The sequence below is a fragment of the Lemur catta genome, chromosome 11 (genome assembly GCF_020740605.2).
Source record: "Lemur catta isolate mLemCat1 chromosome 11, mLemCat1.pri, whole genome shotgun sequence".
Lineage (NCBI taxonomy): Eukaryota > Metazoa > Chordata > Mammalia > Primates > Lemuridae > Lemur > Lemur catta.
This window is the reverse complement of record NC_059138.1, coordinates 82,575,712-82,592,830: the sequence shown is the minus strand read 5'-3', so window position 1 is coordinate 82,592,830 and position 17,119 is coordinate 82,575,712. Positions and strand designations below refer to the sequence as shown.

At 38.7% G+C, this 17,119-nt stretch overlaps 1 protein-coding gene across 5 annotated transcripts in view; it reads right to left on the bottom strand.

Annotated features, from left to right (window-relative positions):
• Positions 1-1,038: 1,038 nt before the first annotated feature.
• Positions 1,039-17,119, bottom strand: part of STARD3NL (STARD3 N-terminal like) — a 48,005-nt gene continuing 31,924 nt past the window's right edge. For 3 of the 5 annotated variants that reach the window (XM_045565556.1, XM_045565554.1, XM_045565557.1), the window contains 5 exons: positions 15,164-15,217; positions 14,932-15,049; positions 12,848-12,943; positions 2,846-2,918; positions 1,039-1,777 (listed from right to left, as the gene is read on the bottom strand). In XM_045565556.1, the coding sequence (XP_045421512.1) occupies positions 2,863-2,918; positions 12,848-12,943; positions 14,932-15,049; positions 15,164-15,217 (324 nt within the window). In that variant the 3' untranslated portion in view covers positions 1,039-1,777; positions 2,846-2,862. The remainder of the gene's footprint in view (positions 1,778-2,845; positions 2,919-12,847; positions 12,944-14,931; positions 15,050-15,163; positions 15,218-17,119) is intronic. The other 2 variants (XM_045565555.1, XM_045565558.1) reach the window with 1 other exon arrangement.

The window sequence follows — 17,119 nt, the reverse complement described above, 5'->3', positions numbered from 1 at the left end:
CTGACTAAATGCAAATTTTACAGAATGAATCCTTTTATTAAAAGGGGTGCAGCAGAGAACACTGAAGATTTACTTGCCTCCTTTGGTGCTAAAAAAAAGAACAATCTTGAAATTAGAAGGATGCGTGTGGGCAACAGTGATGTGCTTCCGTCCCCACAGGGACCTAGAGATATAGAAGCCCTGAGTTGTACTGTGTAACGGAATGTCATACAGGGACAAAATGACTTCAGAGTCCCAACCTGAGCAAAGCTCAACAGAGAACCTTAACATCAGATAAATGAGTGACTGGGGTCAACTTGAAGCAGCTTGTTAAGCAATTGTGAGTACAAAGAACACATGTCCCCACCCCCACCCACCAGGCATGGTACCCAGTGGGTACCAGCCCCGTGGGCTGAATTTATCAACCCCAGGGGGAAGAAAAACTCTTTTGTTGAGATGATCCTGTAGGCTCTCACAGTCTGACTCCATGTTACATTCACATCCTACACCTCATTACTCTTGGTCTGTGCTTACAGAGCTAACTCTGAGGCACCCTTGGCTTTCTGTGAGGACTGGCAGCATCCTACTGGTGCAACTCAGCATGTCTGGGTGTGAGCTCAGGTGAAATTAACACCCTGATGTCCAGCTTGGACGTCATCTGTGGGCTTGGTCTGTATGAACCTCCAGGCCCAAGACAGGAGACTCTCACTGATACGACACCACTGAGTCCCTAATGTTTCAGTCCCAAGGGCAGATCCTGGAGATTTTCCTTCACCCTTGTCTACTGGGAGAAGCTCCTCCTGGCAAGACCCCAGCCTCAAAGCGAGGCCCCCCTGCCCACAGTATTGCTGAGAAGTGACCCACTCTTAGAACAAGCAGTGATCGAGGTGACTTGATTTGCACAAAAGGTCAGTTTCTATACATACCAGCGTTCTCACCACCACAGGTAAATTTTTTCTTAAATGACACAATGAATGATGAAAAAATACTAAGAGACATGCTGCCTTCCTATGAATCATTAAGGCAAATATTCATGTTTGAGAAAAATAGGTCACAATATAATTTAGTTCATTTTAATTCAAATTGGCTAAACATGAAGAAAACAATGACAGCAATGGTTTCAGTCATTTTGTGGGTTCCAAAGAAGAGTACTCTGGAACATTTCAGAACAATCTCTCACAGAAATTACAATTTCATGATAAAAATAATACAAATGTCTGGTACCATTTTATACATAATTCACAATCCCTCCTTGTTCCCCTTTCATAATTCCAACACTTTAGGCCAAATACATAATGCAAAACATGAAAAAGAAAACTAAATTATTTTGATATGTTGGATTTTATTACTTTTTAAAATTATACAAAGAACACATGTGCATGAGTTAAAAAACACAAGGGAAATGTATGGTGTTAAAAAAGAAATACAAAATGAATCTGAGACACAAAACAAAAAATTCCATTCTGTGAATTGAAATAAAAGGTATTGCGCTTACTAAAATGGCGTTATTTCAATATATTAAGAAGTCTTTTGATCAGGAACACAGCACGAGACCTTCTTCACCTGTGCATATACACATCAGTCTCACAAACAGAGGAGGGATCACTACGTTACCTTACCGGCCGCAGGCAGGCGAGTACATGTGTGTGGATATGGTACAATGTCTGTGAGGTGTCACAATAAATAAATTCTTTATTATTCAATAAGTCAGCAGTGGATGTCACCATCTCAACTTTCAATAGAGAGACGCCAGCGCCAGGCTTTTCTTCCTGGGATGACTTTCCGTGAGTCTTTCACACTGAGAAAAAGAGTGAAGACGGATACGTTTGAGAAATGGTGTTAAAAGGCGAAATGCTCCACTTGCCTTACATTTATAACACGGTCTGTGCACTGAAGAGGGGCTGTGACAGAGGCACATAAACACCGTGGTTGGGGCCACACTGGAGTTTATTTTAAAGCGCTTCAGAACAGGATCAAGTACCGGAGGCCCACGGTTCTGCCCGGTGTCTACACCAGCGTCGTGCAGGGACGGGAGGCACAGGGCTCCGTGAGCCACGGCCTCGGCCGCCTCTGCCGCCCAGTCGGCCTCTGTCCCGGCTTCCCAGGGACTCCCAGTCCGTCACCTCCTTCTTCCTTCTGTGGTTAAATAATTAGGCAGAGTTGCTGCTACTGCAAATTACTTTATGTTTATGTGCCTTGTATTTATGAGGCTGAATGATTGCCTTTGATGATTGCAAGGGATTTAACAACGTGTCCCCACACATCGAGCGCTACTGCTGGGTATGTCTTAGACGCTCCAAAACCCTTGAGAGACATCCTGGCGTGGGGCTGGAGAGGACCCTGGTACCTGACTGAGGGGGTACCAGCCCCAGCTCTGCCACTTGCACCTGTGTGACGCTGGGCAAGTTGCCCGCTCTGTCTCTGTTGTCTCAGGGCAAAGGGAGGCGGTAGCAGACCCCGCATCTCACAGGACTGCTCTCCTCTCAGCACAAGTAGCTTAATACTTGTCATTAAAGCAATGTCTGGCACGCAGACATTCCGGTTAAGGAAATGAACATGAATTTATCTTTATTCTTTAGAATTTGAGATTCCGCAGATTTCTCAAACTTTAGTATAGGTACAAATTTGTAAAGTTTGGGAAATCCCCAGAATCTCAAATTCTAAAGAATAAATTCATGTTCATTTACTTAACCAGAAATCTTAAGAAATTTTACATTCATAAAATATGATTGAAAAATGCATGTAAATAAGACAAATATAGCTATATCCCTACACCCTAATTCTTTGAATTTTGCTTTGAATTTATTTAAAGAAAATGCTCCACACTTAACTACTCTATTGTTACAGTTTCACTTCAAACACTCACTGTAACTAAAGTAGTACTCAGAGCTCTAAAAGTGGCTTTTCACTGTCTTGTTTTTCTTCAGCTTCTTCAGATCCTACAGGGTGGGGAAAAGAAAGGAGAAAAAGTATTTCATTCCTAAAGTAATAAACTATTTCATTAAAATTACAATATGTTTGCATAAAATTTTAAATGAAAGATTAAACATATGCTTAATCCTCAAGAGATTTAAGTTAATAAACTGCTATTTAAGTCTTTATTTCTTGGAGGAAGAAAACCTGTAAACAATAATCTATCACCTGCTAATCTATCCAAATGCATTTCACTTACGTATACAAAAAAATACTTATACAAACAGAATTACTATCAATTGCTACTTCTCCTCCATCTCTTTGCTGACAAGCTTGAATATTATTTTTTAAGGCAGATGATGTTGAGCTTATGTACAAATAATTGAATCTAGGTATTTTTAAAAACCGCCACACCAGGCGAGTGAGTGAGGGGTTCCTGCTGCTGACGGTGGTGCCAGACGGTCACCGTCGAGCTGCTGCCAGTGACCACAGCCTGACAGTTCTGCATCGATGTCTCGTGAGCCTTATTATTCCGATATTTGGCCCCGTCATTCTATTCAGAGGAAATAGTATCTACTATTCATTACGTGGATTTCCTCTCTAAAAATTGAGAAAAGAAAGCTAAGTATCTGAGAATAGAATAAGGTTAAACTGGTATTATATTTCCTTAAAGTATCTTGTATCCAACTAAAATTATGTGCATATATGTAGTTTATAACAACATAGAAAATGCAAATGCTATAAGGTAAAAGCAAATATATAATGAATAAGACTTTATATATCATCAGATCACATTTGATAAAATTTAAAAGAACCAAATATATATGAGCAAATGAGAGTAAGTAGTAGAAAATAACCACATGACTTTTACAAATTTTTCTGGATAGTCCAACATTTCTATAATAAACTTGAATTAACTTTATAATTTTTAAATTATACTTTTTAAAAGCAGGATATAAATAATATAGGCAGTATTGTCACAGTGATGTGAACTTACACACACATGACACACAACTAGAAGGAAACAAACTAAGCTGTCCACACCAATGTTACTGAATAGTATGATGGGTAGGTGAGTTTTAATTCTTGTTCTTTCCAACTTTTCATAAAAGGCATGCATTATTTTCATAGTCAGGGAAGGGAAAGAAGAAAAGGAGCTCTCTAAGAAGACCAAGGTAGCAGGTTAGGGATGTAATGAATTCACACATAAAAGCAGCAGCCGGCCTCAACTGCTGCTTTAATATTGTCAGATAATACACTTTAAAGAGGAGTTTTTTTTCTTGTGAGGATATCTGCCTGGAACATAGCCAAGAACAAATTTGGTAGAGGAGAAAGAATGGCTGAGAATCTTAAGATTGTGTCCCACATCTTAACCTCATATATGTCATATTGTTCAGGTTGAATTTGTAGTAAAATAAATAGATAAAGGTATAGTGGCTGGAAGGCTTTACTTTCCAGCCTATTAGAGTGCTGTAAATCATAGAGACATGAGGTGGTTAAACTGCCTGTTCTCAGCTTGAGAGAAGCCTGAGGAAGATGGTCATACCAAGTCTTCCTGTTCCGGAACTCACCTTCCACCTGCCAGGGCAAAGGCATTTAAACCACAATGAGTTGATGCATCTTGGAATTATCTGGGAGTGCTAAATAAAGCAAAACCCCTTAATTAAAACATAACAATACTTTATTCTTTACATATTTTAAAAGGGAATATGTATTGTTATATTTTAATTAAGGGTGTCACTTTATTTAGGACTAAATAAATTTACATATTTTATATATTTTTTACATATTTTAAAAGTCAGGAGGTCAATAAAGCTTCTCTTGAAAAGCACCTAAAAATCTTGGAAAAATGGACATAACTAACCATCTTACCACTGTGGAAATGACCTAAGGCATACAGAAAATTTCTCTGTGTTCACAGTTGAAATACTGCAAAACTCAGGGAGTAGCAGAGGTGCTCTTGCCTAGAGCTGCTCCTGTTCCTCCCCCACCTCCCAACACTCAGTTTGATGGGCATGGGGGTTCTGCCAGAGAGGGGAAGACCATGAGGACTGGCAGCAAAGCTACCTAGTTGAAAGGAGCTCACTTAATTTGTAGTGGGAGTCACAGTCATGCCCAGTGGCACTGATGCTACAGTGACAAATTCAGCAGCAGGTGAGCAGAAGGGGCCAGCTGCTCTGAGAGCGTGAGGCTGTGGTCCCTGTTGTGGTAAGCATATGCCTGGGTAAGGTTGTGCACGCACAGAGAAGACCCAAGAGAGCCCAAGCTAGCCAGTGATCCTGAGCCCTGAGCACACACGGAGAGGGCGTGAAAGGACACAGCAGAAAATAAAAGCTGGGGAAGACCTGAAAATGGCCCAGATTCTAAATGTGCTACTCAACCCATGTACATGTCCATTTGGCTGAGTATGGAAGCCGTAATCCACATGCTTGAGTGAGATCCTCTGTCTAATCACTGGCTACCACTGAGCTCTGCAGACATGAGTGACTCCCAAGAGCGAGGCTTAAAAAGAATAGCAAGAATTGTGCACAAAACAAACAAACAATAAAACAGAAAACTGAGAGAAGACAGAAGCAGCCATTCATCCCAGGGCATACAGATTTCACAGATTTAGCACAGAAAATTTAGTTGACAAATAAACAAAGACCAACAAGAGCAACCTTTTGGGAAAAAAAATTAGAATCCAGAGTTGCTATATTTTCAGCGAAATATTTTTCAACACAGCAACCAAATAATATAAGGCATGCAAAGTAAAGGAAAGTGTGACCATTCTCAGGAAAAAATAACAGTTGAAAGAAACTATATCTGAATGTCTCCAAATATTACATTTATCAGATAAAAACATCAAAGCAACTATTATAAATATGTTCAAGGAATGACAGAAAACAATTAAAGGGAAGTATGACAATGATAAATCAATAAATAGAGATTCTCAAGAAGAAAACAGAAATGACAAAAGAGAACAAATTTTAAAAAAGAAATTCTGGAGTAGAAAAGCCTAGTAAGTGTGATGAAATAATCTCTAAAGGGGTGTCAAGAAAATATTCAAGATGGCAGAAGGAAGAATCCACTAATATGAAGATAGACTGATAGAAATTATCTAATCTGAAAAAGACTGAAGAAAAATTGAATAGAGCTCAGAGACTTGCCAGATAACATCAAGCATACCAATGTGTACACAATAGGAATCCCAGAAGGAGGAAAAAGAAAAAAAGTCAGGAAAATGCTTGAAAAATTAATGGCCCAAGTTTCCCAAATTCATTGATGAATATTAATCTACATATTTAATGAACTGAACACAGATTAGGATATTACAAAGAGATCCACATGTAGATAATTGTGAACCTGCTGAAAACCAAGAAATGCATGAAAATGAAAGTATAACCTATCAAAATTTATGAGATGTCACTTAAGCAATCCCTAGAGGAAAATTTATGGCTTTAAATGCCTATGTCAGAAAAGAAAAAAGGTCTCAAATCTATCATGTAAGTGTTCATCTCAAGAAAGTAGAAAAAGAAGATCAAGCTAAACTCAATCCAAGAAGAATTAAAAAAAAAAATAATTGGCACATTGATGGTAAACTTATTTTTATATATCACTGTATTTTATTCTATATTTATTAACCATCATTTACCTAGCAAAGCAATTCAATTACCAATATTCTATTAATAAATGAAAGTAACTTTTATTATTCTTTTTTTTTTTTTATTTTTATTTTTATTTTTTTTGAGACAGAGTCTCGCTGTGTTGCCCGGGCTAGAGTGAGTGCTGTGGCGTCAGCCCAGCTCACAGCAACCTCAAACTCCTGGGCTTAAGTGATCCTCCTGCCTCAGCCTCCCGAGTAGCTGGGACTACAGGCATGTGCCACCATGCCCGGCTAATTTTTTCTGTGTATATATTTTAGTTGACCAGATAATTTCTTTCTATTTTTAGTAGAGACGGGGTCTCGCTCTTGCTCAGGCTGGTCTTGAACTCCTGACCTTGAGCAATCCACCGGCCTCGGCCTCCCAGAGTGCTAGGATTACAGGCGTGAGCCACCGTGCCCGGCCTATTATTCTTGATGAATATTTATAAATTTCTATTATATCTTTCAAAGCCATAATGCTCTTTTCTCATAACTTTTTTTTTAATTTCAGCGTATTATGGGGGTACAAATGTTTAGGTTATGTATATTGTCCTTGCCCCCCCACCGACCCCCGAGTCAGAGATTCAAGCATGTCCCTCCCCCAGACGGTCTGCATCACACTCATTATGTATGTATACACCTATCCCCTCCTCCCCACTTCCATATGCCCGACATCCTGGCAGAGTAAACTGATTTCTGACCAATGTTCCAAGTCAGTTTAACTGGGAAAGGTTGTCGTCAAGAACTGGTTCTGCGGCAATGAGATATCCAAAACAAGAGAATGAATTTAGTCCCTTAGCTACTTCATTTATAAATATTAATTTGAAATGGACCATAATCTTAATTGAACAAGGTAGAAGTATAAAACTTTCTAGAAGAAAACATAGGAGAAAATCTTGATATCACAGTTAAGCGTTCTTAAATATGACCTCAAATATAATGGTCATAAAAGAACAAGTTCATAAACTAGACAATCAAAATTTAAAAACTTGTGCTGCAAAAACTATGGAGAAGCGAAAAGACAAATTACAGACTCGGAAAATATTTGTAAATCATATATATGATAAAGAACCTTTATCTAGAATGTATAAATAACTCTTACAACTCAATAATAAAAATACAGCACAACTAAAACTATAGCAAAAGATTTGAAAGAGACATTTCTCAAAAGAAGACATATGAATAACATATAATAGAAAAATAAACAAGATCTCAGCATCAATCAGCAGGGAAATTCAAATTAAGACCACAGACACTTCTTGAAACTTGTTAGTCTGACTATAATAAAAAAGTCAGTCAATACCAAGTGTTGGTTGAGTTTGTGGAAAAACTAAAATGCATATACAGTAGCCCCTCCCTTGTCTGTGTGGGATACATTCCAAGACCCCAAGTGGATGCCTGAAACCCTGGACAGTATCGAACCTTGTATATTATGTTTTTTCCACATACATACATATATGCCTATGATAAAGCTCATCATAGGATGAACTTCATAAAGTTCAGCATAATATTTTTTTTCTTTCCTTATTGAGAACTTTCACCTTTCAGTTGAAGGAGGCACTTTATGGCTTCTCTTTGGCATATCTGAATTGCCAGCATCATTACTTTGTCATTATTAAGTAAAATAAGGGTCACCTGAACACAAGCACTGCAAAACCCCAACAGCTGACCTGATCACCTAGACAGCTACTAAGCGACTAACAGGTAATGTACGTAGCGTGGACGTGGGCAAAGGGATGCTTCGTGTCCTGGGTGGGGCAAGGCAGGACAGTGAGAGATTTCATCATGCCTCTCAGAATGACACACAATTTCAAACTTATGAATTATTTCTGGAATTTTCCATTTAATATTTTCAGACCATGGGTAACTGAAACCATGGAAAGTGAAACCGTGGATAAGGGGGGACTGTTGCACATTGTTGGAGGGAATGTAAAAGTACAGCCACTTTGAAGAACAGTTTGGCAATTTTTTGAAAAGTTAAACAGAAACTTGCCACATGACAAGAGCAAATCCTCTCTTAGAAATCTATCCAAGAAAAATAAAAATAAACGTCCACACAAAGACATGTATGCAATGTTGATAGCTGAATTACTTGTAACAGCCAAAAGCTGGGAACTATCCAAATGTCCATCAACTTGTGAATAGATAAATACATGTATATATCTGTATACATGAATAGTATCCAGCCATAAAAAAGAAGATATTACTGATATATGCTACAAGATACAAAGGAGATCAGTGGTTACTGAGGACTAGATATAGAAGTGGGGATTAACCATAAATGAGCACGAAAGAAGTTTTTCGAGTGATGAAAATGGTCTGGAATTACACTGTGCTGTTGATTGAAAAACTATAAATTTACTAAAAAATCATGTAATTGTACATTCACAATAGATGAGTTTTATGTCATGAAAATTACACCTCAACCAAGCTTTTTTAAAAAAGTGAATCTAATTCAGCATCCCTGACAATGATTTTTAAAATATTTTTCAAAATTTCAGTTAAAAGGTTGAAAAAATTGTGTTTCAAGTCTATTCACTATCCGTAGGGTGACCATACAATTGGTCACCTCGACAAGAACACTTGTGAGAGATCAAAGGGGTCCTAATAGTAACAGGAATAAGGCAAACACGCTGCAGGCAACCAGGGTGCGTGGTCACTCTTGGTAGGCAGTAAGTCACAACTGCAATGCCTTCATCTAGACTTGTGTAGAACAGATTATATCATGCAATTGAGCAATTCCTCATTTTAAATTAGTCTTCCTTTGATTTAGGAGGTGAAGAATTACAGTCCTCAGCATCACAACTGATTCATTTAAGCTCTCTGACCACATGTAACAACTTCAACTCAGCCATCTGACAGAGGACCCGCTACCTCGTTCTTTCCACTTCATACACAGGGATGCAGGATGTGAGGAGGTCAAAAAGCAAGCCTGCAAACAAACCACTTTGATATCCTTTTTAAAAAAGTACATATGCTAAAATGTGCTAATTTTCCAAATCTCTGTGATACCAAAATTCATGCTGCTTCTTTACAAGGAAAAATACTCATAACATTTTTATTTATGGTGCCTTCAATTTCTTTCTCTCTTCTTTTCATCTTTCTTTCAATAGGTATAAATCTAATGTGTGTCAGGTACTGTATTAGGTGCTAAAGTAAAAAAAAAAAAAAAAAAAAAAAGGACCTAAAAGGCCAGTCAGGCCTTTTCAGATGCCCTCATGTCTTCTAGGGCATTCAGTGCTATATCAGGGCAACAAGAGCTTATAACTTCAGCTACTGAAAGACTGCTGAGTTTTTAGCTACTGGCATTAGAAATCATTGCTACAGACTAGTCTTCTTTTTCTAGCCAATTAATTCCAGTAATAGTTTTCAACTTTAATTCTTTTCTAAATTGAGCATTCAGACAATGAAAATATAATAAAATAAAGTAAGCCACTTTGAACAGTTCTTTTTTGCCCACTACTAATCTGCCTTTTGTCTTAAACAAAGCAGCTATGCAGTGGAACACAATGAAATGTTTTTGTTCTTGTTTAGCTTCCTAATTCAATGAAATGGTTATGCCCCAGAGCACCACTAGGTGGTGGTAAAAGTTACAGGCAAAAAGCCAATAGATCCAAACAGGGAAGCTTGATTAGGAATGCTTGAGGTGGTATTCCTCATGTCATTATTATTGTGCCGTGATGAACTAATTAAGAAACTATATTAGTAATGAGATATTTTATTAGTCCTACAAAAGAATTGCAAAAGATAGAAGTTGTATCAGTTTTAGAAAAAGAAGTGGAAAGTATGAATTCTATTATTATAACTTTTTAAAGAATGAGTCCTATGATATAAAACATCTGAATGAAATAATCCTTATAATGAAGTAATTAAAAGTTTAATATTTAATTCTAGTTTCTACTATCTTAGAAACAGATTTTCTGCTAATCCACATCTGAATTTCACTGGGCTCTCTTTTTGTATTTTACATTGCAGTTAGAACACCAATAGTCCAGAATATCAAGTTACTTGGGGTTCCTCTAGTACAGGGACATTTCGCACTGCTGTGCCTTTGATCACTCACATGACTCTCCCTGCCTAGAATCTACTTTACCGCAGTGTGTGTTCAGAGTATGTGCTATGCGTAAGGTCTGGAATACAATAAGGTAGTCTCCGACTCAAGTTTACATACCAGTGGTAGAAACAGACCGGGTCAATGGTGAAGACAGTACAGACAACACAAGACGACAGGCTTGTGGGAGAAGAAGGCCCAAAGAACATGCAAAGGGCACCTTACTTAAGATTGTTGGGAGTGATCAGGGAGGTTGGGATAGTAGGTAGAAGCCTTTGGAACGTGTGAGTGGAGACTAGGATAGCAGAGGAGATAATGTTCAGAATAGAAACAGCAGGGTGCACAATGGCTTGAGGGCTCTGGTGCACAACATTTTCAGAAAAGCTATGAACAGAACACAGGAAGGCAGTAACAAGGCGAGAGGCTGCACAACTGGGGAATAGTACTCACACAGGCACTTTCTGCCAGGCTAAGGATCTATTGATTTCTTAATCCTTTATATCACTGAAGGCTTTTGAGCACAGAACCGACGTGATCAGTTTTGCGTTTTCATAAATACCAAAAGGCTGTATACTTTAGTAGTTATGAGCATGGACTCTAGCACTGGAGCCCAGGTTCAAATCCTAGTACAACACTTATTGTTTGTGCGACGTTGAACAAATTGCTTCAATTCCCTGTGCCTCAATTTGCTCCTCCTTGCACTAGAGATATTAAAACTTTTACATCACAGAGTGGATATGAGGAGTAAATGAGTGAATGTTAGTAAAGGTCTTAGAACAGCACCTGGCAGTTACAAAGTGTAAGTAATTTTTTAAATGATGTTTTTAGTTTTTTTATTGTGGCAAAATATATTTAACATAAAATTTACCATTCTAACTCTTTTTAAGCACACCATGCAGTGCCATTAAGTTCGTCCACGCTGTTGTACAGCCATCACCACTACCCATCTTCAGAACTTCCCCAGCCCCTGGAATTCCCCATTCTACTTCCTGTCACTGAATTTGATTTCTCTAGGTGCCTCGTGTAAGTTGAGGCATACATGTCCTTTTGTGTCTGGCTTATTTTACTCAGCATAATGTGTTCAAGGTTCATACGTGTTACAGTATGTGTCAGAATTACATTCCTTTTAAAGCTGAATAATATTTCACTGGATGTATATACCACATTTTGTTTATCTGTTCATCTGTTGATGGCCATTTGAGTTGTTTGCACTGTTTGGTTATTGTAATACTGCTGCTATGAGCATGGGCATACAAATAGTAATATCTGTACGAGTCCCTGCTTTCATTTCTTTTGGTTATATACCCAGAGGTAGAACTGTTGAGTCATATGGTAACTCTATGTTTAATTTTTTAAGGAAATACCATACTGTTTACTGAGCCTTTACCATTTTACATAACCACAATGCACAGGGGGTCCAATTTCTCCATATTCTTACCAGTACTTATTTTCTGTTTTTTTTTTTTTTTTTTTTTAATAATGGTCATCCTAATGGGTATGAAGTAGTATCTCCTTGCGATTTTCATTTGCATTTTCCTAATGATTGCTGATGCTAAGCATCTTTCCGTGTGCTTATTAGCCATTTGTGTATCTTCTTTAAAGAAATGTTTATTAAAGTACTTAGCCCATTTTTTAATCAGGTTGCCTGTTTTTTTTGTTGTTAAGTACAATTATTATTTTTAACAGAACACTCTGGTTGCTGGCTAATGGAAAGCCAGACTGAAGACAGGGAGTCAGAGGCTGCTGCAGAAACTGCAGCAAGAAATGCTGAATTGAGGGTGGAGCTGATAGGAAGTGGTATTAATTTGAATGAGATAATGGAAGAAGAAATAAAGGAGGGAGAATGGAAATAGCTTTGTAAATGATGAGATATGAGCCATAAGAAAGGGACGAGCCTGCAGCGAGGTTGTGGCTTGTGACTTTGGCCAGTGGGCAGACAGCGCTGCCATTCTCAGACATGGGGAATCCCAGAGGAAGATTGGTTTAGCATGAAAGGTAATGAAGAGAGCATTTAGACCCTTCCCCTTATCTGCCTGTCTTCTAAGATGCAGATCAGAAATCACAGCATCCAATCACCACTCCATTACATCCATTTTACATCTCTGCATCCTACTACTGGTCTCATGTTAGACTGCATCTTACTCATTTTCATATCCTTAATACCTCGTGTGTTAAATGTTTGCTAAGTATAGTAAGAAATAGAGTGGGTAGAGATAGGGAGGGAGGACAGAGCATTTGAATGCTGGACAGAAACAAATGTGATAATCAAATTTTTTTACCTGCTTCAGATTCAGGAGGGGAATAAAACTGACCATCAGAAAGACCACTGGGTAAAAGTGCCGCACTCTCTGAAGCATCTTGAACTATCAGGAGCCCTGGAAGAAAAGAAATTCTGACATTGGCAACGTTGTTATGTTTCTGGTAGCTTTTTGGCAAGATTAAGTATGATAAAATGGTATTATTATTATTACTACAATAAAATATGTTTAGAAAAAGAGGTACTTTGAAAACCTTTCAATCAGCAAATAAAAGGTTTCATTAATAAACTATGAAACAATACTGTAAGGACAGATAACCAAGTATTAATAGTTTAAAAAATTGCCTCTGCTTACTCATGAGACTCTTTAACTCAGTATGTATAGCATCTTTCCCTTGGATCTAACTCCTTATAAAAAATCAACAACAACGTCAAAAGCAAAACACAAAGTGAAACAAAAAAACCCGGTCAGCTTGTATCAATGGTCTACTGGCTGCACTGGATACAGACAGAAATGCCAGATGTAAAGTGTAATACATGGATGGCTTTTCATAAATACATAAAGAATAATTAAGATGACAAAGAAATATTTGTGCAACAAAAAGGTCTCCAAAGAAAACAAGCTTACTAAAAAACAAAGAAAAGAGAAGGAAGCATGATGTGGATAGCTCAAAATACCAACACACGAAAGGCCGTCAACACGGTTCTTTTGGTTGAAGGCGGAGCTCACGTTAAGATGAAGTGGGAGGAAGTACCAGGCCGAATAGCAGATGCCAGGTCCATGTGTAATACGTGCTACTGACCAGGAAAATAAATGCTGCTTTTAAAGTTTTCATTAATTATGTATTCTGCTTTATTAGTTACTCTAAATTTGGTTTAATCATATAATCATTCAAGTCCCAGTCATGTTATTAATAATAGTTGATATGTTTTCAATAAAGTTCTGTTTGATATTTATGTCCAATAAAATAATACTTCTCTTAGTTTTACCATCCCTTTTCTATAATACAGAGGGCACAGAATAGAAGACACATCTTGGTCTGATTAACATGTTTTTAAAATCTACTCTTGAATTATAATTCTTTTCTTATAAATTTCTTCTCTGTAAATGAGATTTTCCAAAATAAAGCCAATTGCAAGGTTATTTTTTCTCCTGCTGTGTTCTGAACTTATCATCATGCTTAACTTTCTATAAGATACAGATTTTCTTTTCCTACTGGGAAGGACAAATTGATCCAGATGATTGACAGAGGCATAAAAACAGCATGTCTTGAAACTGCATAAGTATCTAAAATGAGCTCGGACCATTCCACCTCCAAGAGGGGTGGGTGAGGCATGTGGGCTTCCATTAAGGACATGATGTGGAAAAGAATTTCAGCCCAATAATTAACCATCAAGCTCAGTCATTTGGCCTTCCTAGTTAATATCCTGAGATACTGACAGCAACACAGTGAACTCATACAGCTTTGGCGGGACCCATGAGTACACCACACTGGCCACCACTCAGCTACTTAGAGGAGGATGGTGAAAGGCTGAGACGGTTTGATGTCTTCCTCCTCTGAACTCCACCATTAACCCACGCTAAGCACTTAACTGTCCTAATTATAGCCCATCCAAAGCCACCACCTGCTCTATGGATAGCAATGTGAAACTCTGGAAAATCACTGACGTATATTTCGAATTGCTTCCTCAGCTCACTTAAAATTGGCTTAATTTTCTCTGCCACTAAACAGCACAGTTCTGTTTATATGCACAAAATGCCTAGTGTTCTATGACTATTACTGTTAAGGAGAAAAGGTCAACCTGTCTGGGGAGAAAGAAGTGTTGGTCATTTTCTGTTGTTGTTTGAATGTCTTTTTTGCCAGTGTTCACATTTTCTTCCAGGGGAGGCCTGGCCCAACAGCTGGAGAAAGGAGCCATATTCTGGTACTGTCCTGCCATGCACCCAACCCTTCTCTTGATTCCTGATGCAGCCACTAAAGAACGGAGACACCGCGGCTGCTGAACTCTACTCAGCTACAGCTCCGTTCACATCAAGACATCGACACCTCTTCCTTCCAGCTTGGTACCAGACAGTCTCAGGAGGCTGATTTGAGAGGAACTTACTGTTTTCTTCTTCTGCTTCTTGAGGTAACACTTTGAAATCCAGGAACCATGTCTCAATCCAGGCAAGGATGAATGAAATGATGGGCAGCACATAGCCAAAAGCCCCTTGAGAGAAAAGCTGGAAGAACAGAGGCGGCCAGGAAAGGGAAATGTAGTTACTATGAATCCACACTGTAAAATGAGGCTTAGTCATTGCAGATGGTAATCGCACAGAAAAAGTGGAAGGTCATACCTTTGAAAGGATCACTTTTGCTAATAAAAAGGCACTGGTCACTGCTGTTGTCAACTGCAAGACATATAATCCAGCACCATTCAAATTAGACATTTCACACTGTGAAGGCACCTCCCTCAGACTTCTCTGAGCCAGGAGCGGGCAAAACCTATGCCCGGCCTGGCTTCTTCCTACATCACTCTAGCTCTATCTCTGTACCCAGACTGGGGCAAAATGGGCTTCTACATGACATGCAATCCCTAAATGACTGCTTCTGGTTTTCCTCCTGCCACATTCTAGTAGGCTGATGTGTTGGAAAACTTTGTTTTATCCATCAGAATTTATAATATCCAAAGCCTGTATAATCACATAGAAGAAGAGGTCAGTGAAATATGTAGGTAGGGCTCTCCCCAGGGATTGTGAAGCCCAGACACCACAGCACCCGAGCCTTGCCACAACCTCCTCCAACTAGCATTTTTAGCATGGTGAAACCTTACCAAAGTGAATGCCAATAGTAGCTTGACTGAGGCCAGGGAACATCAAGTATCTTGCTCAGTAAATATTAACAGAGTTACCTATTTATACACCCCAGCCAGAGTGCCACACTTGGAAGAGGAGGCATCTTACATTCTGACACAAATTAACTTTACAGGCTGATACTTAGTGCTCTTGGGATACCAGCTGACTTTTCCTGCCTTCCAGCCTCTAGACTCTCTCTGCAAATATTTTTAAAAATAAGCATCAGAAACAAACAAACAAAAAATGGATTTACTGAACAGATCTACTCTTCAGACAATTTGAAAGCAGATATTGTAGATACTTTCTTGTAACTCTCATTAAATAACTACATCAGCCACTTTTCCAAAACAAACATTGAAATGGATGCTCTGACAAAAACTAGTATGCGTTATGGAGACTCTGAAGCACCCTGACTATCAGGAGTTCTGGAAGAGAAGAAATTCAGATGTTGGCAATGATGTCAACCTTTCTAATGGCTTCTTGGCAAGATTAAGTACCATAAAATAATATTATTATTACAATAACACACTCTTAGAAAAAGAGGTACTTTGAAAATCTTTCAACCAAAAAATAAAGATTTCATTGATAAACTATGAAACAATACTGTAAAAACAGATAACCAAGTAGTTTAAAAAATTGTCCCAAATGGAAAATTGTTGTAGAAAAATGGGAAGGTATAATCATCACAGTTATTGTTGTATCTGCAAAAGAGTATTCAGGAAAGGGAGTCAAGTCTGGCAAAGAATGTCAGGCTCCATCCCTGAAATGAGACTCCAGATTGACACATGGTCTGACCTCGGGGGAGCCCGGGGAATCTGTGAATGCTCAGAAGAGACAGCGCAGGCAGACGTGGCCCCCTGGTGGACGCAGGGGAGCAGTACAACGCCCATTCCCCGCAGGACAGGCTGGAGCCCGGCCCACACAGACTAAGGTCTCACTCTCTAATCATAGGACTCCATGTTATTCCTGAGCAGTTCTCTCTTGTCTGCAGAACTCTACATTCCCTCCTCCCTCATATAATTGCCCTGGTAGAGCTATAAACAAGGTGAGTATTCAGATGTCTGTGGGAATGGCAAAAATAATTCAGGCAGAATTACTTGTAATTCTTTTTTCAATCTCTAAATATTTATCGAGGGGATCAAAGCTCTGTGATAGACGCAAGGAAACAGATGAGTAAAAAGGTCACGGCCCTCGAAGAGCCATAAGGCAACAACAGAAAGGAGACTGGGAGCCTTCCCCTCCAAGACTGGAGGGAGGGTAAATACAGCATGGGGGAAGGCAATTACCAAAACAAGCAGAAGTGAAATTAGTAAAAAAATCACTAAGCAGTTTCAACCAAACAAAAAATTTTCCAAATACCTCTATTAACAGAGGTACTGCTCGCATCTCTGATTTGCAAAATGAGGTGGGGTGGGTTGGTGCTGGTCAGTAACTACTGTTGGACCTCTAGCTTCCTCT